Source organism: Typopeltis vanoorti, chromosome 22 (genome assembly GCF_054136105.1).
Source record: "Typopeltis vanoorti isolate ZY-2024b chromosome 22, IOZ_Tvanoo_1.0, whole genome shotgun sequence".
NCBI classification, from domain to species: domain Eukaryota; kingdom Metazoa; phylum Arthropoda; class Arachnida; order Uropygi; family Thelyphonidae; genus Typopeltis; species Typopeltis vanoorti.
This window is the reverse complement of record NC_143570.1, coordinates 31,935,619-31,963,487: the sequence shown is the minus strand read 5'-3', so window position 1 is coordinate 31,963,487 and position 27,869 is coordinate 31,935,619. Positions and strand designations below refer to the sequence as shown.

General features: G+C 35.3%; 1 protein-coding gene across 1 annotated transcript in view; it reads left to right on the top strand.

The window, feature by feature from the left end:
* Nucleotides 1–27,869, top strand: part of S2P (membrane-bound transcription factor site-2 protease) — a 151,255-nt gene that overhangs the window by 21,556 nt on the left and 101,830 nt on the right. Inside the window, exons 3-4 of the mRNA XM_090411953.1 lie at nucleotides 1,905–2,177; nucleotides 26,617–26,720. Coding sequence (XP_090268079.1) covers nucleotides 1,905–2,177; nucleotides 26,617–26,720 — 377 coding nt within the window. The remainder of the gene's footprint in view (nucleotides 1–1,904; nucleotides 2,178–26,616; nucleotides 26,721–27,869) is intronic.

Here is a 27,869-nt window from a genome sequence, read left to right as displayed (position 1 = left end):
TTTCAAAAGCTTGTAATGCTCAGGTAATCAAATATTGCATAAATGGAATATATTGGAAATGGGATATATATTACATAAGTGGAAAATGTAGGCCTTTCTGAGCCATGAGGAACGTCCCTCAGAATCTTGATTGTATTCGTATTCAGAAGAGAGCAATTCACTCAATTGATAACCCTTCTCTCAATGACTCCATCCAGTTGCTTTCCCATAGATACTCTGTTGTTGCATCATGGCTTTTCTGTAAGTATTTCCATGGGTGCTGCTTTGCTTTCTTGTAATCATGGGAACACAAGCAGCTGTTGATCAATACCCGTATAGAGTTTTATCTATGGAAGTGCGTCCATGCTGGGTGATATAAAAATTTATCGAACCACCTTTTCATCTTCTCCTTCATTCTCTATATCTCTGCTTCTTGGAGCAATATGCTCTCCACATAATGATTACAACCCTCAGGTCTTTAAGAAACACATCAACAAATTCCTTTCTTCTTTCTAACCACCAGCCCACACATAGCATTGTTATGTCAGATGTCCTAGGACCTCTCACATGTAGGATTGATATTCAAAAATGCAGTGACATGTTTTTTTTTTATGTGTATGTTACCTGTACGAAGTGATCCTTTGTTCACTTTTGCAGTATGTCTTCTGCACCCCGAATCTCAAGCTTTATCACTTTATTGCACATCAGCATAAAATACAGCTTGCAGTGTTTTCAGCACAAAATGCATAACCATACACTTTGTCACATTAAACTAGCAACCATTATCCTTTGCCACATTAAACTAGCAACCATTATCCTTTGCTCAAAGTGGCATCTGTTTAAATCATTGTGTAGCATCTCTTTCATCACGCTATAGGATATTCCTCCTAAAATCATCCCCACTTGTGTTCTTGATTTTGCTCCACCACATGCTACTCTATGATTCTTGTCTGTAAATTAAACAGTTGTAAATTGTTATGTGCCACCAGTTTCATATTCACCTAATTTGCTCCAACTTATGCAATAATTTCCATGTAGTGATAACCTACCAAATGCCTTCATAAGTCCAATGGCATCGTGCTTTCATATTAACTTCCACTTTATAATAATAAGTGAATGAATTATGAAAGCAAGATCTACCTGATCTTGCTTTCTTAGAATTTCTGGAGTAAAGAGGTTCCATGTGGGAGTGACAGATTTTTGTCTTTCACTGAGTGGAGCCATTGCTGAGTTTCCTGTGCTATAGTGATTCATTTCAGGTCAATAAAGGTAGAAAGTGGTCTGGGTAATGGTTGTTCCCATAATGCATAACATCATACACCTGTCCAAAAGGTAATGTGTTTTGCATTATAAAGGATTAAACAAGAATATAATTTCTTGCCAAGTTTAATTTAAATTATAACTGAGTGAACAAGACTTTCTATATCAATTCTACTCATGAGAGGTTGTTATATGCATATCAGTGTGATGTGTGGGAAAAACCTGCAATACATTCTTTGCATTGCCCTGACCACCTCTACTGCACAAGTTTGAGAAGCAGGTGAGGACAGTGTTCTATGCTATACATTATTTGCATTGCCCTACCCACTTTTCAGACATGAAGTAGACTGTATCAAGATATTTTGCACGGTAGCAGTGGTGGTTTTCTTACTTAAGAATTGAAGCAAATTGAATGTTCATAGCTTATATTTAGGCATTGGAAACACTCAGAAATCACATTTCTAGTAATTTGTTAATTATATTATTAAATTATTTTACATCCCGAATCTCTGTGCTTCTCTCCATTAATATCTATAGTAAATACCATGAAGTGAATTATTTACTTTAAAAACTATAAGTTTACAATTAAACTCATTTCTAAATAGTATTATAATTCAATTTTGAATCTGAAACTATGTATTTACACAGTATTTTGTTTTCTGCAGTCTTGTATGCTGTATCCATACCTTGTTCTTTTGGAGAAAAGTGGACTCTCTGTCAAACCTTTCCAAATTCAGTGGTATACTTCTCGCTGGAACAGAAGCATACAGAAATGGGGTTCATGCAAACCACATTTTTTTCGCAAATGGTTTGGGTTGGGTGCTGGAATAACATGCATGATGGTTATACCAGCATTGTGGCTTTTGCTAGTGACAGCGAAGAATTTTATCTTTCTCCATGATTCGGCACAGCTAGATTCCCAATCCTTAAGACCAGTGGTAAGTTTACTTTTAGAATTGATAAATTAAAAGTTTGCAGGAAGTCTAATTATGATCATTGTATAAGAACAAATTTTAACTTTTATTTTGTGAATACTGTTACTTTTTACTATAAACTCATGTGATTACTGGAATAGTTTGCTATAGTGAATTTACTATAAAAATTCACTTTAGCATTGTGCCATGCCAAGTATTGAAAAGTTCTTTGGTCAGGACTTTTAAGTACTTAGTTATTGTGAGTGAATTTGTTACATGTGTTTGCTATACTAAAAATCAACAATAATATACTGTTTTGTTTTGTTTTTTTGTTTATAAAAAAAAAATCTTAACTTTCTTAATGTCACACATAAAAGGTGGTAAAAGCCATACACATGAGTACCATTTGAGGGTTAGAGATTAGCAACAAGAATGAACTGTTGAGCTTACAGTTGACTGTTTTCTATAACCCTTGTGAAATGTTTAAGAAGGAAAAGACTTTCAAAAGCATAGAGATGGAAGGGATATAAAAAGGAAGGAACCCTGATTAACCTCTATGGATGATGATTACAACCTTTTATGGGTGGGAGTCACATTTTTTTTTTTTTTTTTTAAGTTACTCCCACCCATGAAAGGTTGTAAACCTATGGTATGACCATTGGTGGGCTAAGATGTTTTTTGTAATTTTAAAAAAAGAAATTGTATTTATTTTCAGGAATAACCCAAAAACTCTACTTTAGAGACCAAAGCTGGAACTTTTTCAAGCCACTTTAGGCATTTAATAAGTAGGACAGTAGGCTCATACAGGGCAATAAAACTCATATCCCACCTAAAGGCATTCACAAACATCCATGTCCATCACTTACTGATCTCTAACATGTTTTGAAGTAATTGGCAGATTATGAATATCATGTGCATTGAAGAGTGACCATGGGGGGGGGGGGGGGCTGTGAAGCAGAGTTCCTGTGATAGTGTGGAATATATCAGTAATTGATTCACCAAATCACCCTCCTCTGAACATGAGCCAGGATTTTCAGAGAGAGATTTGAAGTGGTGCACCTAATATCACCCTAAGTTGGTTGTGCAAATTAGATAATTGTTTAGAAGAGTAACATTTGGAACTGAAGAAACAGTCAAAGCATTTTTGTAGACAGCAGCAGCAGTTGAATAGTTGATATATATATATTCCAGAAAATGCTGGAAGTTAAAATTAATAAAAAAAAAATAAGAAAGAAAGAAAGCTTCTTGGATCTAGTTGCATGGAAGTTGACTAGGTTATCCATTCTCCATGCATATGGCAAATTAACACTGTACAATAGTTGATATGTTGATGATCTTTGAATTTTTGATCATTTGTCCAAATTTTGTCAATGTAAAATAAAATAATATAATACACTGGCATCAGAAAATCTGTGATTCCAATAAGTCAGAGAATGCTATGGTGTACAATAGTATTTCTCAAACTTTTCCTACAACTAAACACTTCACAAATCCTGAAATTTTAATGGAGCACCTTGGTTAGAGTTGAGTATCATCAGTCCCATATTCAATGTAAAGCTAAGTGTACACTATCGCTGCAGCAGGCTGTATCGCATCTCAAAAATTCGACAGTGCACGCTACAGGCATGCCAGGCCGCAGCACATCGCATTGACCTTGCTTGTGACCGCACGCTTCCTACAATAGATACCTCCGTACTTCACTCATGCTCAGAGGTGTCGACAACCGTGGGCGGCTGAGTCAAGGCTAGCACGTGCTAGCCTTGATACCACAATCCACACGCAAAGTCAGGAGCACCTGATTTTCAAACATGTTTAAACTTATAGCAGCATTTAAAACAATTCCAGGCTCATATTAATTTTGATAATTTTTCATGGAACACTTATTCACTTTCTGTGGAACACTGGTGTTCCTCAGAACATAGTTTGGGAAATGTTGGTGTACAAGATCACTTAAAAGTTCTAAGACATTTCTTCTATTATTAGTTCAGAAATGTGAATGAACAGAAACAATCAATGATCAGATTACTGATGAAAGTCATAAATGATTTTACATTTACAACTGGTGACTCTACATAAGAATACATGGTCCATATGGAGATGTGCATATGAAATTTTCACCCCAAAATGCCACATTCTTGCTGACTTTTCGGCATCACCAGAAATGCATCAGAACTAGGCTTATTGTAGTATTTCTCACATAATCTCAACTGGTAGTAGTGTTGGCAGCTGCTGTCCACCTTAGCTATCAGATCTGACATTCCATGTTCGAAAAAAATACCAAACCTAGAATCTTCCATCTTATAATTTACTCTGGCTCAAAATTTCCTTGCCACACTTCGTTGCTTTCATTTGTTTTCTTTATTGCTCTCCAAATTCTGGTAACCACTCATTGATTATTGTTTCTGAAACTTGGTTTTCTGCAGTCTAATTATCCAAACAGTGAGGTTATCTTCCTTGAGGGCTTCACTGTTCCCAGGCGAGACTAATTTCACGGACTCCACTGATTGTGCTGGAAAGATGCTTAAGTATTTGCTGTTAGTAATGATCTAACATAAATTATCTATTAAAGGATTGTCCACTGAAATATCATATCATCATCATCCTCTCAACAACCATTTTTTTATTCAACTCTCCTTCTATAACTTGGAAGGAGAGCTGAATGAAACTTTCCACAACTTTCACTATAGCAAACTGCCAAAAAGTCCTAGCCAAAGTTTCATAGCATCATCATTGTCATGCAAAATAAAACTCACTGTAGCAAATCATTCCCTACAACACACTATTCATTTGATTCCTATGAGTTTGCTGTAAGTGAGAGTTGATTGTATTCTATAGATGTCTAAATATTGTAGATGTTTCATCTCTGAAAAATGCCCAACTTTAAGTCTTTTTTTAGAAATTTCTTGCATATATATATTATGTGATATTCTTTTTATTTTGCTGAAGACTACATGATGATGACTGTCCCTTTTCTGATCCACTATATACTCTTAAATCTTGAATCAGCAGGAAGATATCAACATTTGCATAGTAAATAAGACTTTGCTTATTTCTTCTGTCTTCTCTCAATGTGAATATATGCATATCTTTATATTGGAACATCATGTTAGTAATGATTACTCCATATCCTGGACATAAATGCCACCTTGGTTGGCCAAGTGGTTAGCGTATCCTCTCTCCAGCCAAAAGGCTGCAGGTTCGAATCCTGTCGTGGGCATGGATGTTTGATTGTCTGTGAAAATACTAGTGGTGGTAGTGGGCAGTAGATGACGTTAGCATAGATGATGCAGTTCAGCTGTAGTTGGTGGATTGAGTGATGGAGACGGAGAGTTGTAGAGTGGGTGCCCTCCCTTGATGAGTCTTTGCACTCCTTGGGTCACGTAATAATAATAATAATAAATACATCAGGCATTTATCAGTATTATTATTATTTGAGAAGATTGCTGTTTTCTCCTGGTTTCCTAAACCTTTTTGTTTGTCTGGAATTCATTTCTGAATTAGCTTTAGGTCTCCAACAAAGGCTGGCTTTTCTTTTTCTTGACTCCAAAATTGTCTGCATTTCTTCCTTACTAGATTATAGGCACAAGTAAATCTTATTGGCTAATTTTACATTTTGAAATTGCCCACATCACTTTGCATTAACAAATAGTACCATCATATTTGTTAGAGTTTAAGTCAATACAGAATATGGTGTTGGCTAATTCCCAAATTTCTAGTTCATTCTAGTTTATTCAATACTCATCCAAATACATAATAAGAGTACACAGTGAGAATATGAATATTGGATCTCTTTCCAATTATTTAGCTTTGCTTTTTTTGCACCTCCCCCTCAGTAACTTATACATTTCAGTCTTATCCCCTTCCATCTTCTGTCAACCACTTTCTGATGACTGCATACTCTCCTCATAGCCAATGTTCCATAGTCCATATATCAGTTTAGTTACCTGCCTTTCTTACTGGGCAGAAATCCTTCTGGACTGTCTTAAACACTTTTGTAATCTGTTTCTTGAACTTAGTTTCTTATTCACTATTAGCCATGATCCCTTTCAGTCTCCACATCCTCCAGTATAGTTCACCAATAGAATATGTAGCTATTCATAGATTCCTGTCTTCAGAATGGTATCCTTAGTTGTATCCAACTGGTATGACAATTCAATAATAAGCTTATTCAAAATTCCTCAAAATTACTACATCAGCATCATTCCTCATAATCTTTCTCAGTTTGCAAGAAATTTTCAGTTAAAGAAGAAAGCATATCAAAAGTTCCTGGCAAGAAAGTCAGTATGTGCTCTGAGAAAATAAGAATGTAAGAAAGTGAAGCAGCATATAAAGCTAGCTAAACAAAAAAAAATACAGATAAATATTAGGAAGATGGCAAAATGTTCTGGCGGCTACCATTGAAAAACCTTTAAAATGAAGGAAAGAGTACTATAAAAAATAATTCAGTATAATAAAGATGACATGAAAACTGAAGATGAAGCTATTCTAGATGCCTGATGTTATTACTTTGAAAGATTCTAGATGATTGTAATCAGGAATATATGTCAGTACTTGAAGTTGAAAAAGCCATCAAAAACCTGAAATGTGGAAAGGCAGCTGCAGTTGATATTTAATCAGAAATGCTTGAATATGGAAGTATAAAAGTTTTACAGTGGCTGCACTGTAACATCACAAGGGATCCAATTCCAGATTACTAGAATTGGATCCCTTGTGATGGTGGGCATGAACCACTTGAAAGGCAGTGTGTGAATCAGGTGGCAAGAGATCTGATGCTCATGCTTGATGTTGTATGGAAGAAGAAGACTGAGAGAGGGAAGGTAGTGTATGTGTTGCCCAGGTGTGATAATGCAGAGCTGTGGAGAAGAGCATCAATAATGATTAGTATAATTGCCAGAATGTGTCTAAAGAGAGGCTTAGAATCAGTGGATGCTTGGAGGGCATTTGAGGACAGAAACGAACTGTATTCAAGAGATGACTTGCATTTGAATGAGGAAGGATGTAGGCATTTGGAAAGAATGCTGTTCTCTGAATGAGTCAGTGTGTCAATGCAGGGAAACTAGAATTATCAGGGTGGATAGTAGCAGGAGTGGCCTCTTGTGGGAATAGATTCTTGGGAGAAGGGGGAATACATTGGGTAATGCTGAATCTAGTGGAGTTTGGAAGGGATAATGATGTTTAGAAACAGTGACAATGCCTTGATTCTTTATACTAATGCCAGGAGTATCCAGAATAAAGGAGATGAATTGATGGTGCTGATAGCATCAGCCTGTCCAAAGATTATTGAGATCTCTGAGATGTGGTTGATGGAAGATGATATACTGACAGGAATAGAAGTAGCAAGGTACATCATTTTTCAACAGGATAGGGAGGGAAAATGTAGTGGTGGAGTACTTATGATAAGTGATGACTTATGTCCACTCAGAGTGGAAGATTTGGAGGGCAGTGGCACTAATTGTTTTGAAAGCATATAGTGTGAGGTTGAGGTAAGCAGGACACGATATTTAGTGGGTTGTTGCTACATGCCAGGGACTATAGAGGGAGGAGCAGGAGATGTTTAGGCAGTTGAGCTTGGCAAGTGCAAGAAGAATGATTCTTATGGGAGATTTTAACTACATCAGTATAAATGGAAGAGGAAACTGCATCCAGTAATAAGGGAATGGAATTTGTGGAATTCTTGAGGGACAGCATTAGCTTTGGCAACATTTAGTAGAAGGAACATGAAGTTCAAGAGTTTTTAGATTTGGTCATAGCATCAGAAGAGCTGATTATAACTGAGATGGCATCTCTGCCCACAGTTGGAGAGAGTGACCATATGGTTTTGACTTGGAAGTTGAATACACATGCAGGAGTATCCAGGAGAAGGGAATGTATGTGGAACTATATGGTATGTGATTATAATAGTCTTTGTTTTCAACTTGGGACAGTTCCATGGAGGGAGGAATTGGAAGGGCAAGATATTATTAGTGCTTGGGAACTTATGAAGGAATATTTATTAGCAGCAATAGCAAGTTGTATACTGCAAGTGAAGAAGAGAACACAATTTGGTGTCAAGTGGATGACAAACAATATCAAACAGGAACTGCAGGTAAAAAAGATGTTATGGGAGAGAGAGATTAAGATAGGGATGGAAAGCAGATGCATGAAGAATATAAAACTCAGGCCAGTAGAGTGACTAGTATGGTAAGTAAAACTGGAATATGAGAAAAGATTGGCCCTGAGCTCCAAAGAAAATCCTAAGGAATTTTTTTAATCTGTGGCCAGAAGGAGGAGAAATGATTGTGAAAGAATGACGTTGTTGGATAAAAATGAGAATAAAGTGACTGATGCAAAGAACATAGTGGAGTTGTTCAATGAACACTTGATTGGGTATTTCATCCTGGAGAAGTAGGGATAGGGCAGGTTCAAGGTTTAGATATTCAAGAGGAGAATGTGTTTCAAATACTAAGTACTCTGGATGTCAATAAAGCAGTGGGACTGGATGAATTTCACCACAGGAAGAGTGCAAAGGCAGATAACAAAGATGGTATCAAGACTGTACAATTTTATTTATGAAGATAGGCTGAGGGGATGTGGACTGCCGAATTTGGTAGATATAAGGAGGAGAGGTGATATGATTGAGACCTTTAAACTGTCAAGAAATAGTTACAGGGCTGACACTGAGGAGTTCTTTCATTTGGTAGAATGGGAGGAAAGGAGTGAGGACATGGGGCCATCCCTGGAAGTTATGAAAGGAAGGGTGCAGAGTGGTTTCTTTGCATGGAGGGTAATGTTGAACTGTGAAATGCATTCCCTGATAGAGTGATGAGAGCATGAACGGTCAGTGAGTTCAAGGAGTGGTATGATCGACTTTGTGTGAAGGATGGGCCTCCCACAATGAGTCTTGTGACTTCATGGAGCCATGAATCGTCATCATAATAATAATTTATGCTCATGACATAGTTTCCAGGGGAAGACTTCTTGTTTAACCCACTGCTGTAACTCTTTCTGAATTCCCCACACCAACTTCAGATATGTCTCAGTCATATTGTTTATTTTTCTTCTACCTGCCTAGCTCTGCAGAGCATATTCTTTTAATTGTTCCTTGTATTCAGTATTCCATTATCCCGAGACACTATTGGTCATTCACAGTTGTGGCTCGTGGTTTGAAATCATGGGGATTCTGCAACTTTCGAGATATTCATATGCACTGTAAGTATGGTGTATATGTGTTTGGATAAAATATCAAAATTATGGTAAAAATTTAAAAAAAATTAAACATGAAAATATATTGTTTATTATTGATAAAATTATACAGTTTGGTATAATTCAAAATTACTTAAAAATAAAATATATTCTTCTTGTTTTGTTTCATGAAAAAATATTGTTTATTATCGATAAAATTATGCAGTCTAGTATAATTCAAAATTACTTAAAAATAAAATCCATTCCTTTAATTATAATTAAAGGAATGGATTTACAATTTTTGGACATTACAATTAAATCCTTTAATTGTAATGTCCAAAATGTAATGTTAAATCCTTTAATTGTAATGTCCAAATATTTAAAGAGATGGAGTAAACACGATAAGCACTACGAACACTCTACTACTGTCGCAAACTGCATATAAACAACAGTGGAACTTTGCAACAGACAGTGGCGCATTACTCTAATAGCTCGCATCTCACTTTGACGTGTATATGCTTGTACGCATAGCAATATGATACTGTGGTAAAATAATAAAAATCCATCTTGTAGCACTTAGGACAAAGGACACTAACAGCACTACAAGATGGATTTTTATTATTTTTTATACTAAATAAGAGAATTGTATAGGATTGTTGATGATAAAATTAAATATTACAAGCAAATATAAATAAATTAATAAATATTTTTATATATCGAGAAAAGTTGTTGTTGCTGCAATTCCGCAGTGCCTATGCACGAGCTGCCCCTGGTCATTCATATCTGCATACTATCAACCAGATATTCAAGTAACTAGATCTGTTCATCAAAATCCTTATATGGTAGAACTGTCAGTATTCTGATTGTCATCCACAAATTCATGATATGGTATGGATCCTTAGGGAAAGGGATGTACAGGATATTGTGATAGTACTATATGAAAATTATTCTGCTCATTATGGCAACAATTTTCTGGGTAAACTCTACAACTTTTGTCATGTTTCCCCTGAAAACGTCAGCTCTCTATCCACCAGCACTACCAAATCCTCATCTCACCTTCTTTTCTTTGGTACCTTTTATATGCCAGAAATGTCTAACTTCTGGCATATAACTGATAACCCCATTCATTTATGCAAAGTATCAAACTGTTCAGATAGTTTCACTTCAAAACTGATTGCCATTGCTCTTTCTAATTTATCATCATGAGTAAACAACAGCAGTCCCAGAACAGAATTCCATCATACTGAGCTTGTCACCCTTCCCTTTCAAGATATTGCATCTCCTGTACATGATTATTAGCAAACCATCCCTGTAACCAGGCTCTCCACCTGACTATTTGTACTCACCCTCCTCATTAACAGCAGTAGTATGTCGTGGTATTCTGTTAAATGCTTTTGCAAAATATAGCGTTGTGTCGTTCATCTTGCTAATTGATCCATTTATGTTGGTTAGTTGGATCTATTCTTATTTCTTTAAGTTCCGTTTTTATTTTTGTTAGATGTTGATTGATACTGATCTGAATATAAGGAAATTTATATTATACTGTGCCACCCTATAATCAGATTAGTCTATATAATACAGAGGAATCAATCATCAACTAACTTTTGCAATCTCACTTTATACAGGCCGAGGTTAATATTATCATTTAAGGCTTCCGCAAGGTTCAAATAAATTTATGAGCGGTGCAATGAAGAAAAATCAGGCAAACAACAAATCGAATTCAATAAAATAAACATTTAATACAGGGTTATAGAACATGTACATTTAAGCATAATTTTCTAAGTAAGATAATCTAATTGAACAATATTCAAAATATCTCTGAGACACTAGTAGCCTCTCAGTTTGGTTTAAAGATTGAAGTTAATTTACAGATCTTATTCTCCAATGCTTAAATACTATTATCACAACTTTTCTCTATTCAATGAGAATATTCAATTCTTTTATACATCTACTTAGTTCAAATACTCATAACAAACATAAAACATTAGGCATTAAACATTCAGCTGTCAATTCTATATTCTTCCGAATAATTGAAAATGGTTCACACAGTTCAATGTTCCTGAATTTTACAGTAATTATTCTTAAGGTAGAATTCTCTAATTCTCTCTTAGTTAAAAAGCACTTAATTTAATTATGAGGCAGTTATCATTTCAAGGGGGAAACACTTTAAAGCTCCATACTTCAGCTATTTTTAGTGGAACGGCACAGTTAATGTTAAGATATATCAGGCGGAGCTAACTCTTATTTCTTCACACTGAAATATAAAAAGGACTGCTCTTACTGGGTTACACCTTTTACACACTGGATTTACTATAGGCACACATAAAACTGTAGTTAACTATTACTTTGAAGTAACACTATTCAAAAGAAATCTTCACTATAATAACTGAAATATTAAACATAGAGTTTCACAAGTCTTGATGCACTCGTTTTCGGTAATCTGCTTATTCCTTATTTTCTTCTATGCATTAAATTCAGCATTGCACTATTCTTCCTCAAAACAATTGGAATCCGTCGTAATTTTAGAATTCCGTAGAAATATTCCAAATTGCCTATTAATTTCCCGGTCCTTTCTTAATCTATTTCCCAAATCTCCTCACTGCCACCAGTTACTTCACTCCTTGCTGTCCTGAACGCTTCTCCTTTTTTTTACTTTTGTTTTCCAATTAAATACATTCATTCTTCCTGCCAAAATCTGGTTCTAGCCAGTTCAGCTTACATCTACTTGCTTCACTCCATATCACAGCTGTTCACGTTCTAAACATGCGTTGACTAAAAACAAACTTCGTTTCTCCTTCAGCAGCCAATCAAATTCATTCAGAAGAATTACATAAAATCACTGTTACATACAGAAACACAAAAAAACGATATATTACAATTCATATAATATACATTTAAATATGATAAATACAAATTCCTATAATATATATATATATATATACACAGCTTCTTATGATATTAACACAGGAATAAATAAAATAAATTAAATGACATTTTAATACAGAGTCCTTTCATCACTAATACATATTCTAGATTTAATAATAATAAACAAACTCAAAGCATTTATATGAATAATATATTACAAGCAAGAGACTAACAACAAATAATATTTACAAGTCTTGCTCATGACATGGTGGATTATGTTGAATGTGAATGAAGTATTAAAACATACAAAATATCTTCATTCACAATTTAACAATAGAAAAATTACCATATATACATTTCCTCTGTTCATTATGTTTGTTACTCGGTTATAATATTTAACCAGATCTGAACCAAGACCTCCCCTTAACAGACTTATGCTGTTCTCTAGAAATATAAAATAAACATCTCTATATAAAAATCTCACAAATATTAACAATGGCACAGCCGACAGGATTATAATTGTTAATATTTGTGAGATTTTTATATAGAGATGTTTATATTATTTGATCTCTTTATTTCTAACAATTATTTTTAATTTTCGAATGCTTTTATTATATTTATTTATTCACAAGGGTTCACTCCGATTGGTGCAATGACCTTTTTTTTTTAATTATTTCTTTCAGAATCCAAATAAATCACTGACTCAAGACCAAAATACAAAATAAACACATTTAATATAACAAAAACAATATATATACACTTCAAACAAATATTACATAACTAACTACAAATTAATTGGATCCAGGGCTTTTTAAAAATAAACTTACACTTAAGACTAAACACTTTGTTTTCACAATGACAAAATGTTCATAGCCAGTTTCTTTCTCTGTCAAGGCCCTTTTCCGAAGATATATGACTTTATTCTTCATTTTCACAGAATCCTTTTTCTTCACTCGTAGCACACATTTAATTCTTCCTGACTCAATTCTGTCTCCTTTCCAGTAGAAATAATAGTTAGATCCGGCGTCCTTAATATAGATGAAACTTCCCAATTAGAATTCTCTGGAACATTCCTTTAGAGCGTTAATAGCAATTTCTTATTTTATTCACTAATGCTTATTGACAGTCTTAACTCTTCCATTTAAAAAACTTACAGTTCTACGATTCCCTTTTCGGAATCCTACAAATCTCCCAATTAGCGTTTCCTCCAATATTCCATTTAAAATGCCTATAGCAATATTTCTCTTTTATTTATCAATACTTATTCCACTTTGAAACTTAAGTTCCATGATTCCTTTTTTGGAATATACTATTAATTTTCCTCCGACTGTCACATAAAAAACTTAAGTTCCTCCGAGCCTAAATATCTGCCGGCCTGTGTTCTAATTTTCTCCTTGAACGCTATTCTGTTTATACCCGTTGCTTTGATACCAAACTCATCAGCTGTCAATTACACATCAAACTTCTCGGCGAGCATGCGCAATCCATGAAAGTGGCAAGAGAAAAACTAGGTAAAATGGCTGGCGTTGTGTCCGTTAGCGACAAGAGAATGTCTTCATAAAAACACAACACTTAATATTTTAAATTACAATAAATATGTTTAAAGTAACACAACTATTCAAATCTGATAAGTACATAAATTTTTAAGTGCTTTACATGTCATTTTTGACAAAACAATTTCAATAATGGGCACATCACAAGTGCCGACAATGCGTGTTATGAAACTAAAACTAATAAACATACTAACATAAACAATACGTAAAAATATTCAGAATTTTAAATTGTGATTATTTTTACAACCTCCCCTTAACAGACTTATGCTGTTCTCTAGAAATATTTCTCTTTTCAATCCAAGTTTATATTTGTATCTGACTAGTTTTTCTCATGCCATTGCTACCAACACACTTAATATGAACTGGACTCTGAGAAAACGGCATAGACTTGAATTTTCCTTATGCTGTGACACCTGTTTTTCCTTCTCCTCCTCTTCTGGGATTTTATAATGGACTGTAACTTTTTTTTTTTTAATTGTATATCAAATTGTTCTTTATACTGTTGTAATAATTGTTAGCTCTCTTGTAATCCTGAAGAATCACCACATAATTAGAGGCTGTTTTATTTTCATAAACATTTACTGTGGATATAGAGTGGTACTTCTCATGAATGATGGACAGTAGCCACAAAAGTTGGTACTCACAGCACTGTCTTCTTTCTTGCAAAAAAAAAAAAAAAAAAAAAAAAAAACTTATCTTTACAATACCTAAATACTCGGACAAAATTGATTCTTATTTTCAGACTCTCATTTATCTCCATCCATTCGTAGTACATATACATATATATATATATATTTATTTATTTATTTTTGTGTGTCAAGAATTTTATATATAGGCATGCCCCAGTCATATTGTTGGATTCTGATAATGTAGAGATTAGAGTAATTATTATTTGCTTCAGAATCTAACATGATCTTCCATCACAAAGGCTAGACTTGTAAATATTATTTAATGTATATAACTTATTTTAAAACTTAATATTCATATAACTGCCTTAATTTTGTCTAATATTTAATTATTTAAACAAAGATATATGTATGAATAATGAAAATACTGTATTAAATATTAATAAGTTATTTTATTTATTGTTATGTCAATATTATAAGAAGTTGTATTTGTAATTTAACTACGCATTTATTGAAATGCAAATATTCTATTTATTCTTTTTTGTGAAAGTTTAACGTTATGTAATAACAGAATGTAGTTGTATAGCCTAATGTAACATTCGCGAGAATGTTTACGTTTATCGGTTGTCATAGAGACGCGTGAAATAAACGAGCGCGAGTGGAAGGGAGCATGGGCTAAATAAGAAGAGAAAATATATATGTAGTAGAGGAGTCGGAACGGAATTTTGGAAGTAAAAGGTAGCAAGGAGATAAACTAGAGAAGTAGAAGTAAATAAAAGGTTCTTAAGGGCAGAGTTGAGTGGATATTTTTTTATGAGTGAGCAAGGACGAAACGAGCTTTATAGTTAGCTGAAAGTATAATCAGCAGTAATAATGAAAAAGGAAATTAATACTACAATCGGATAAAATAAAAAGCTGGATGTTTAAGGAAGAATTCTGAATGAACCCGGCTATTCTAGAATTGTGGCTTATTTCCGATTTGCCCTAAAAAAGAACCTCACGGTGTTTAATTAGTTTATGAGTGGTAACGACGATAGTTGAAGTACCCTGTAATTGAAGTCTAGAATTCTGAAGTGCGTTTGATAGTGCTTTAAGTATAACCATGGATAAGTCTTGTAGATGTGTTTTTATTAAGTAAGATAAATAAGTTCCAAAGGTTTGCTCACAACATAATTGATGTATTAGGAACTATTTCCGGTAAGGTTTATCATAGCGTATTATTTCTATGCTTGAAGAATTGTGTGTTAATTACGCTATGCTTAACGCTACCTTAACTGTGGAAACTCTTTGTGAATGAGAGTTGGAGATAAGAATTGTTTGAAAGATATTTTCAGCTATTAGTGCTTGTAATATTTTGAACTTATAGCATGACTGAGAATTGTGTGAAAACTGACTAGATTGGATGTTCCATTATATTAATTTAAGTGTAGAAACTTTGTAACCCAGAAGCTGAGAAAGTACATGTGAAGACTTGGAAGATTGTGCTATTGTGATTATCTAAACTTAATGTTTGACTTGTTTCTGCTATAAAAATTAGAAGTAATGTTTATGTATGTGTTATGTAACCTATATTAAATGTTTCATTTGTTAATCTAACTATTGTATTTGCCTGAATTTCTTTTTACTGAACCGTTCACAAAAATTCGAATCTAGCGGGAATCCCAGAAAGAAAATAAATACTTCGGCCTGAATGAATGAAAAGACTGCTAACTAACTTTGAATTGATCGTACTATTTCATATAGACTTATCTAAGGATAGAGTGGCGCAGTATAATAGAAATTTCTCTACCCTTGGATTGGTGATCAATTTACAATTGGTTGTGTTTTAATTTATGAAAGTGACTAGTAACAAGATGGCGGATTAGAACAGAACATTGAAAAAGAGAACGTCACGACAATATGACACATTAGGTTTCAAACAACCACTATATAGCCAGTCATAGTTTTTTTTTTTTTTTTTTTTTTTTTTTTTTTTTTTTTTTTTTAGATAACTGACGTAAATAATGCATTTATTTAAGTCAGTTTTAATAATTTGAATCTTAGTATCTAATGGAATAAATAGATTTATGATTCTTTATTGTTAAATTATTTGGTCACTTAACATTAAAATTGTGTTATTTTCTTTTGGTTTATTAGTCGACCATAAATATTAAATTCTCCGACATACCTACTAGCTAAATATCTAGCCAGTCTTTTGAAAGATAATATAAAGAAATCGGATTCCTTCATAAAGAACTATAAGCATTTCATGGAAAAATTAAAAGGCATCACCATCTTAAATACAGACATACTTGCAAGTCTTGACGTAGTGTCGTTATGCACAAACTTGTTGAAGAACTTATCAAGATCATAGAAAATCTCTATCCACATGACTTAGTTCAACCCTTTCACCATTGCCTCAAATCAAATTATTTTAAAGTAAATAATACTATTCATGAACAACTTGATGACTTAGCCATGGGCTGTCTCTTGTCACCTCCCTGCGCTGATTTGTTCATGGAAAAACTATAAGTTGATATCCTTTCCAAAGTAAATCCAAAGCCGTTGATTTGGTGGAGATACGTAGATGATATAGTCATTATTTGGAAAGACACAGAAAACACTTTGAGTTCCTTACAAAAATAAATTCCTTCCACCAGAAAATACAGTTTACGTTAGAGCTGGAAAAGAACAATCAATTACCTTTTCTAGAATGAACAAATCCAGCTCACAATATATCGAATACCTACGGACACTGGACGTTGCCTACATTTCAAATCAGCTCACCATTATGCACAAAAGCTCAGCATTATACATATGCTTAAAAATAGCGCAACCAATATTATCTCAGTAGTAAAAGATCTCCTTGATGAACTCACTACTCTCATATCTCAAACACTGGTAGACAATGGTTATCCAAAAAATATAATCCAAAAGATTTTTCATAGGAATAATCCACAGCAATTACCTCCTGTCACACAATATACATCATCTATTGCTATCTCTTATGCCGGCTCAGTTTCAACAAAAATAGCCAAACTCATAAGGTCTTTCAACGTCAGAGTTGCTCTTAAATCTGTCAAAAACTATACGATACATCTTAAGATCTCCTAAGGACAGTAATGCCTTTTACAAATACGCAGGTGAATACAACATCCCATGTTCCTGTGGGTTAAATTATATACACCAAATATCAAGAAGCCTAGAAATTCGAAAAAAATAATATATAGGAGATGTTAACAACAACAGAACAGACACTTCAGAATTAGCTCATCATTTCTCGATTTCTCACCACTCCATCAATTGGGATAACAGCTCCATGCCTTATATAGAAGATTTTAGATGTAGAAACTTCAAAGAAGCCGCAGTTGTACTCCAGAAAGGAGATAATCTAAACAGAAATCAAGGTATGATACTGAAAGACATTTGGAAAAGCCATAAAAAATTCACTTAGCTTACCAGAATTTCATTTCGCGAAAATCTATATACAACACACTCAACAAACAATGATTGAGACTTCACGCTCCATTCTTATGATGTTACGTGTCAGTTTTAATTTTACTTGATTTGACTGTGCTAGTTTTTTTGTCCTGAAGAAGCCAGTCAGAATAGCTGGTGAAACTTGTTGACAATTGTGTAGATCTTTTTATATTTATGGTCGACTAATAAACCAAAAGAAAATAACTCAATTTTAGATTTAAGATTCTTCTTTTCACTGGAAGAAACAATACGTTACTGTGTGACCACAGATGCAAGACCTCTCGACATTTCTTCGCATAGCAGAAGAAGGTGAATTAATTCCAATAATAGGGTAATCAGTGCATTTTGTGGGATCAGTGTTTATTATTATATATCGGAAAATTAGCTTTTCTTTTATGAAAATTCTAGTTTTTAAAGTGATAACTATTTTGTTTGTACAACAGGTGGAAAATTTTATGTATAAAGTATGTGATTTCACGTGTTGGTGACGAATTTGTACATTGCCTTATTCCTTTCTCCCCTTTAACATGAACTGACTCTTTTTGGCAATCTGCCAGCAACTGCTCTCACTTCTGTGGTTGGACAGTACTTGGATATTTATCTGTTTATTAACAACAATTAAATAAAATGATATTTATAAACAGTTAAATTGTGCATTGGTTAGGTTAACACAATTGCACAAATTGCACCATCATGGTGACATCATGTTGCTAAAACCATTGTGTGAACAGTTACAGCATCATAGCATTGGGCATTAATCATATGTGAAAATCGTTGTAATGTGGGCCATACTGTATTTCTACCAGAAATTTATATTTAGCACAAATATGCATTAAGTGATAGTAAATATTGCAAGGTTGAAAAGAACACTTCTAAATAAGTGAACAAGTTCCAGTAAATATGGATTCACAAACCAACCATTTTCAAGATAAACTGTTTTCAGTGGTGATTTTCCACTGACATTGGAAATATTGTGAGTGTTCTTGAATAATCAAAGTTGCAATCTGCTTCCATGTCAGGCAGGCTCAACTGACACAAACTTTATACTGCATGTTTGTTGCAATGCTTTTGGTGAATTTTATTACGACTTGTTTGTGTGCTACTTCCATGTCAGGCTAGCACGCGGACTCACTGACACAGGTTTATATGGCATGTTAGTTGCAACTCTTTCCGTAGAATTTTATTTGAAGTTAGCATTTGTGATCTGTCTTAATAACATCTAAAATTTCAAATGCTATCGAACAGACGCTTATTTCATGTCATTGAAATGGACAAATGTTAGAACAATTGCTTTTAGTTAGATACCGTGTTCGATGGTACAACAAATGGTTTTGCTTGGGTCTATGTAGCATAGTTTCTGTGGGATGGAACATGTGATTTATTAGGTAGTGCTGTTTTTATCCCAGTTGTTTCTAATTGTACTATTTGTTGACAGATATATTACACAGACTACAAATGTCTCTGTACTTTATAGTGATACAATCAAACTACTTGGTTTACTTGTAGTATAGTGGCTGATGGAGAGGACGTGTGGTTCATTATATAGGGACAGCTGCTTCCAGTCTTCAGACAGTATACATGTAGGGAGTAAAAATTTGTCTATTTCTAACTGAAAATGAATCTTTCTATATTCTATGAGAAGAATGCATCTCATGAAAGCCTATATGCTAGAAAAATATGTGGGAAATCCACATGTAGCAATAGAGGAATGGAATTTCTAGAATTCTTGAGGGACAAATGTCTTAGGCAACATGCAACAGAGGGAACAAAAGGCTCAAGAGTTTTGGATTTGGTTATAGCATCAGAAGAGTTGATAATAACTGAGTTGACATCTCTCCCACCAGTTGGAGAGAGTGACCTAATGGTTTTGACTTGGAAAATTAATAGACATGCAGGAGTATCAAAGAGACGGGAACTTATATGGAATTATAATGCAGGTGATTATAATAGTCTTAGACGTCAACTTCGGGAAGTTTCATGGAGGGAGGAATTGGAAGGCCAGGATATCATTAGTGCGTGGAAAATTGTGAAAGAATATTTGTTAGCAGCAATGGTAAGTTGTATACCACGAGTGAAGAAGAGGACACAATTTGGAGTAAAGTGGAACAAACAATATTAAACAGGAATTGCATGGAATTGCATACGAAAAAGAGGCTATGGAAGAGATATAAGGAGACAGGTGAAGATAAGATGCATGAAGAATATAAGACACAGGCCAGAAGAGTGACTAGTGTGGTAAGGAAAGCGAAACTGGAATATGAGAGGAGATTGGCCCTAAGATCCAAAGAAAATCCTAGAGAAATTTTTAGCTATGTGGCTAGTAGGAGGAGAAATGACTGTGGAAGAATGATATTGTGGGATAAAAATGGGAATAGAGTGACTGATGCAGAGGACATAGTGGAATTGTTCAATGAACACTTTATTGGAGTATTTCATCCTAGAGATGTCAGTTTTAATGCTAGAGGGATAGGGCTGATTTGAGGTTTAGAGGTACAGGAGGAGAGTGTGCTTCAGATGCTGAATACTCTGGATGTCAGTAAAGCTTTCGGACTGGATGGTATTTCACCACGAGTTTTGAGAGAATGTGCTAGGGAACTGAAAGTCCTTTAACCTGGCTTTTCAATGAAAGTCTGGCTTCAGCAAAGGTGCCCAGGGAATGGAAGGAAGGTAAGATAGTGCCATTGCATAAGGGCTGTAGCAGACTGGAAGTGTCTAATTATCGACCAGTTTGTGTGTCATCAGTAGTTTCTTGGAGAAAGTAGTAAGGGACCGTATACAGCATTGGGCAGATGAGGGTAATGTTATCTGTGAGAGGATTTGTGAAAGGGCTCTCTTGTTTTAGCAATATGCTAGCCTTTTATAATAAAGTTACAAGAACATTAGATGAGGGAAAGGCATATACTGCAATTTTCTTAGACTTAGCGAAGGCATTTGACAGGGTGCCACATGATAAGCTGATATTTAAGTTGCAACACATGGTCTGGATGTCAGATTGGTCAACTGGATTCAGGATTGGCTGTCTGATAGGTATCACAGAGTTGTGTATGGTGGAGCAGTTTCAAGAAGGCAAATGGTTACAAGTGGGGTCCCACAAGGCTCAGTACTAGGGCCTGTATCGTTTAACCTTTATATCAATGACATTGCCAGTGGATTGCAAGGGGATATTCAGTTGTTTGCGGATGATGCAAAGCTGGGAAGGATTATTAGTAATAGTGCAGATGTGGTAACCCTGCAAGAGGATTTGAATAAGCTAGATAGATGGGCAAATGAATTGGGGTGTCAGTTTAATGCAGCAAAATGTAAGGTCTTGAGGTTTGGGAAACATCAGTGGGATGCTGCATACGCTATGGGAGGAGTTATACTGGAGGAAGTAGGGGAGACGAGATCTGGGGTTGATGATTGATAGAAACCCGAAGTTTAGTGGACATATTGCAAAGGTGGTGAAGGTAACACAGAGGATTGCTGCAATTATGAGAAGGACACTGACCTGCAGAGATAAGAGGGTTATCATTCCGTTGTATAAGTCTCTGATCAGACCACACTTGGACTATTGTTCTCAGATTTGGTCCCCAGGATTTGAAGGGTATAAATTAACTGTGGAAAGGATACAAAGATGGATGACAGATGGTTTCAGGACTGTACAAGGATAGTTATGAGGATCGGCTGAGGGAATGTGGACTGCAGAGTTTGGTGGATAGAAGAAGGAGAGGTGATATGATTGAAACTTTTAAACTGTTGAGAGGTGGTTACAGGATTGACACTGGGGAGTTTTTTCGCTTGGTTGAACAGCAGGAGGGAGTGATGACAAGCGGCCATCCCTGGAAGTTATGAAAAGAAACTGTGAGCAAGAGGGTGAGGAGTGGTTTCTTTGCATGGAGGGTGGTTGAACCGTGGAATGCATTGCCTGATGGGGTGGTGAGAGCGAGAACGGTCAATGAGTTTAAGGAGTGGTATGATAGACTTTGTGTTTCTTAGGGGGGGGGGACCTCCCCTCGATGAGTCTTGATAGACTTTATGTTCTTAGGAAGGGCCTCCCACAATGAGTCTTTTGACTCCATAGAGGCCTGAATAATAATAATAATAATAATAATAATAATAATGTTCTAGTGATGAGTTTCCTGAGCCACTGTCAAAAAAGAAAAAAAAAACACATTTGATGAAGTTCGAATTTTCAAAGATGTAGTGAATAATTCAGATGACGATTTCAATATCTAAAAAAAAAAAAGAAAGGAATACACATAAAAAGCATAGTAAATTGAACAAGATGATTTGCTTCTCAATCAGTCCACATGTATTCCTGCCACACCCACATGAATCAGCTGATCAGTATGCTTATATCATAGGATAAGTCTCTCGAAGAGAGAGAACCCTTATTTACTTAGCTAGCAATGTACATAATCGCTATTTCTTATTGGTTAGTGATTTATATTTCATAAGCAGATTCCCTTTCCATCTATTCATGTTTTTTTTTTTTTTATATATAATACTCATCGTAAATGCAAATATGGAAGTCTAGAGTTTATAGGATCATCTATTCTTCGCTCCACCCCAGATACTTATAACACAAACACACACATAATATCACAGATGTAAATTATTCGTAATCTATTTTACAGTACTGAAAGTATTTTTATTCATGCCTATTCTTTCTCTTACTTAAATTTGCTATTTACATATTTTAGTAAATCAGGTATAGTAACTAATAATCAGATACATCATTCTCTTTATTGTTTTTTTTTTATATATATATTCTGAAAAGAACATTTCTTTTCACCTATTCCCCCCACCCTTCCCAATGTGGGATTAGTTATAATCGAAGAAACTGTCACGAAAAGCAGCATGTCTGACAACACGTAAGAATGAAATTGCCAATAATTTCACTCACTTTGCTAGATGGTTGGGTTCGTGGCAAGTTTTTTTTTTTTTATGCCGAACCCATACACAAGAGGTTGGTTGATCAACCTATAGTACATGAGTACCGTATATGGGGGAAAGGAGAAACTTATTTACATTTGATTTAAAAGCCTGTATATTGTATTCCTTGGGAAATACATCAGAGAAAGACTGTTTCTTCCACAGTACAGCAGTAAAGGGATGAAGGAGGGGGAAAAGAAACTTGTTCTGTGGGTTTCAAAGTGTACTGTGAAAGAATGTTGGACGGCAGCTGTATGGGCTTAGTAGTGAGTGGGAGAATTATTTATGTTATTTCATATGAACATTAGCCATGGAAATATTTATAGAATATACAAGTTGCAGAGACCAAACATCTGTGTGAAAGTGGGATGAGTGAGTGAGTTGGTAAGAGATGGATCATTTATCAATCTAATTGCTCAATTCTTGAATCAAGCATTTTGAGGGAGCTTTTAGGAGCCCAACTCCAAATGTGGGAGCAGTATTCGATAGCTGGGTGTATTTATGATTTGTATAAGGTTAAGAGCTGTTCAGAGGTGAAGTAACATCTTGAGCAAAAGAGAAATCCAATGATGCAATGGTTGTGATGTGTTTATACCAGGAGAGGCTTGATGTCAATGTAATTCCAAGAAGAGAAATCTCATCTTGTCTTGAAATTTGACTGTTATCAAAAATATACTAGAGAAAATGGTTCTTTTTTTTGTGAGAAATAAGATAGAACTGGGTTTTACTAGCATTGAAATTGATCAGGTTATCTGAGCCCCATTGGAGGATGGCTTGGAGATCATAATTCAGGGCAATGGTGGTCGAGGTTCTGTATGTTGAGTGAGATGTGTAGAGTAAGGTTTATCAAATGAAAGGGAGGAGTGCAATGTGCTGTCATCTGCAAAACTGCGTATTGGGTTGGAGGTCAACTGAAGTAGGTCGTTGATATACAGAAGGAAGAGGGTTGGTGAGAGAACAGAACCTTGTGGAACCCTGGCATTAGTTGGATGGTGAGTGAATAAGAAACCATCTGCCATCACACGTAGTGTACATCCAGATAGAAAGCTGGCAATCCAACTTCAGAATTCCTGAGACAGTCCAAATGATGGGAATTTGCTTAACAAGCCATTATGCCAGATCCGGTCAAAAACATTGGAAATATCAAGTGCAACCACTTGAGATTTGCTAAATTTCTCCATGGCATTTGTCCAGAGATGGGTGATATGTGAGAGTAGATTTCCTGTTGATCAGCAGTGACAGAATCCATACTGGTGGTTGCTTAATAGCTGGGCGCTTTCAAGGTAGTGTAGGAGTTGGAAATTGATGGTTTCTCCATCACTTTAGATAGGACTGATGTGAGTGAGATAGGACGGTAGTTAGATGGTAGTGATTTGTCGCCCTTCATGGAAATGGGTTGAATATAGGTCAGTTTCCTGGCTGTAGGATAAATACCAGTGGAGTAAGAGAGTACGTACAAGTGGCATAGAATAGGAGTCAGTTCTGGTGCACAAACCTTCAGGACAATTGGAGGAATGCTATTGGGGTCCAGGTGACTTTTTTTGTGTCTAATTTAGACAATACATTTCTGATCTCTTCTGACAGTAGGGTATAGGGGACATTGCATGTTGGGCAGCTGGAATGGTTGGGGAGTATTTACCATTGTCAGTTATGTGTGCTTTGGAAGCAAAGTGTAAAGCCAGAAGATTGGCTTTTTCTCTGGGTGATGATGCAATAGAGCCATCTGGGTATGATAAGGGTGGGAATAGTGTTGGGTAAAAGTTACGACCAATTACTTTGGCATGATGCCAAAAGGCACTGCTGCCATTTGGACAGGCTGCAAGTTTCCTGATTTTTGCCCATTCAAATTCTATTTTGGAAGCATTGATAGTTTTCTTGCATCTATTTCAAGCTTGGGTATAAGCAGTGAAGGAGGATAGAGTCCTTGATGTATGCCAGTTGTGGTATGCTTGATTTTTCATTTGTACAGCCTTGGCACATCTTTTGGAGAACCAGGGTTTAGTTAGGGGATGGCAGTTCAGAGAAGTGTGGGGAATGTATGTTTCCAGTAAGGATTACTTTGGTGATATGTTCGGTGCATATATTTGGATTGGAAGATCGGAAACAATAGTCCAATCATGGTAATGAGGTGCAGATGTCATGGAGACTGTCCCACTTGGCACTGTTATAATGCCAAACTACTCTTGTATGGGAATGGCTGTGTAATCATTGTTGCATGGAGAAGGAGATGAGTACTAGATTGTGGTGAGAATTGCCCAGGGGGCTCACTACATTCATTATGCATTTGGAAGGGTCATTGATGAGGAAGAGATCTAGGGTGTTTGGGTAGTGGTTTGGGTTATCTGGTATTCTGGTTGGCATGTGAACAATTTGTGTAAGGTTGTAGTGATGGTGTTATCCGTCATGGAGGCTGTCCTACTTGGCACTGTTATAATGCCAAACTACTCTTGTATGGGAGTGGCTGTTTAAGCCTTATTGCATGGGGGAGGAAATAAGCACTAGATTGTGGTCAGGATTATCCAGAGGCTCACTATATTTACTGTGTATTTGGAAGGGTCATTGGTGAGGTAGAGATATTTGGGGAGTGGTTCAGGTTATCTGGTGTTCTGGTTGCCATGTGAACTATATGTGTAAGGTTGTTAGTGATGGCTTTATCCTTCTCTAGTCATTCCTGCTTTTACTTGCCACATAGCATGAGAATTGTTTAGGATTTCTTTCGGCCTCATCAGCTAGTTTTCTCTCATAATTAAATTTGGCTTTCCTTACCATACAGGCTGCAAATTTATCCATTTGACTCTTACCTGATTTATCCTTCTGACTCTGGATATACAGTCTGATAATGTTTCTTCAAACACTCATTGACAATCTTCTGATCACTATCCAGATCTCTTTCTCTCTTTTCCTCCTACAAATTCTTATGCCATACTGCTGAAAGGTGGTTCTCACCTTATCATCATCATCTGCTTTGTAATTCCAGAGTGTTATAATTGAGATTTAATTTAATTTCAAAATTTAATTTAGAGAATAACTTAGAAATTTAAATCTTAGTATAAACCAAAGTTGATCTGCTTTATTTTAGTCATGATCCTAAATGCCAAATTTTTCTTATAATCCATGCACCCAGTGCCAGAGTATCTGTACATATGCATACTGACAGATTATTATTCACTCATCTCCATGTAACCCTATGACTCATTCTTGAGAAGTCCACACATTTCTGTCATATCTCTTCTTAAACTCATTTACTGATAATACACTGACAACTCCTTCTGGCAATCCATTCTATTTCAAGCAAAAAATCTAGTCTTCATATCCTTGCCATAATGAATTCTTATTCAATTCTCAGGGATAATCCCTTGTTTCCTGCCATGTATTAAAAAAACTTTCTTCTGTGTTTCACAAACCTATTACAGTACCATCTTGGTCACTTGCTCTGAATCCTTTCCACTTCTTTCTTGCCCCTGCAGAACCTAGGCAACCAAATCTGATCCAGATATAGCTGTAATGAGCTTTATAAAAATGTTCATTAACTTCCTTACCTCTCTTGTTTATATTCAAGTGATCCTTGCTGCTTTAATCCCTGAACTTTGACTCCTCCCTAATCCCTACTCCACCACCACTACTCCAAGATTCCTGTCCTCTGATGGACAGTATACTGTTATGAAATATATTGAGAAAAAAAAAAGATTAAGCAAACTAGAAATATTCCACATATGTGGTGAATATGAACTTTAATAATTTGAAATCTCACTTAAACTAGGTATAATAGCTTATAAATTTATATAGATAGGTTATAAATTTAATATCTTATAAATTACATTTATGTATCCTAATAGCTTTTAATAATTTGGTGCAGTAATATATTTTTCCTCCACTTAACATTAGATGCCTGGAATTAATCTGCCATTGTCAGACATTCCTTATTATCTGATAACTCTTCTGATATGTAGCGTGTTCCACGAAATGGGTCATGCATTAGCGGCAGCTAGGTAAGTATCCAGTAATAAATGTGTACATTTTATGCAATTAATATTTGCAAATCTTGCAAATCAACTCTGCTCATAAATAAACATGTATTTGAAATATTCCCTTACTTGATGTCTCACTAATGCATATAACTTTTGGCAAGGTTGCACTAACCAATGCCAAAAACTCCTCTCTCTTGTTCCAATACTTTTGGCATTAGTACACAAAAACTGTAGCATCCCTTTAGGCCCCCAACCACTTTTACTTCTTGGTTTGACTACCCTATTCAATATTTTTGCTTGAGAGACTAGATTCTGCACTTGTTGGTCATTCTCACACTCAGGTGAGTGTGAGAATGAGAAGGATGCAGGTGAGTGTGTATGAAGGCACCTCATGGGTGCCTTCATACACACTCACCTGCATCCACCCTAATTGCTTATGTTTTCTTGAATTTGCACTTCACCATGCTTGGTGAACAAAGCTCTCTCTAGACACCAAACCATTGAGGTGCAGTCTGTCAGTATTATACAAATCCTTCTTTCTATCAAACTCAGGCTGTAAGTCCACAAATTTTACATCATTCCTTCTGCACAACCAGATGACAGGAGACTTACTATCTTCACCTTGTCGCTCTTCTTTTTTGCTTTGTCCAACAACTCCTTCACATCCTCCCTCATAGAATAGTTTTTCATCTTACCTTTCTGCATCCATATGGTATGACCTAATATCATTAATTTTTGTGCCAGGGAAACATGATTTTGTTATACTTTCATTAAGTACTCTTTTGATCATGAAGTCTCTGTACATAATTTTCTCCTTATTTTGTTTTTCTCATTCATTCTCAATTCTTATCTCGGACCATCTGCTTCTTTTTCTTCTCAGCCCTGCTAATCTCTTGCTGCTTGAGGATATGTGTGGATTGCAGAAGTTGGTTGATAGGCAAAAAAGAGGGGATATGATAGAAACATTTAAGTTACTTAAAGGATTTTATAGGATTTATTATATATTATAAGTATATATTATATATTTATTTTTTGTTTACATTACTTTGTAATGTAAACAAAAAATTGTTATAGATTATTAAGTGAAACAAGAGTAATAGATTGTTAAATGAAACAAGGGAAGTAGTGTCAGAATGGCATTAAAAATATTTAAAGGGAATGCAATTAGGA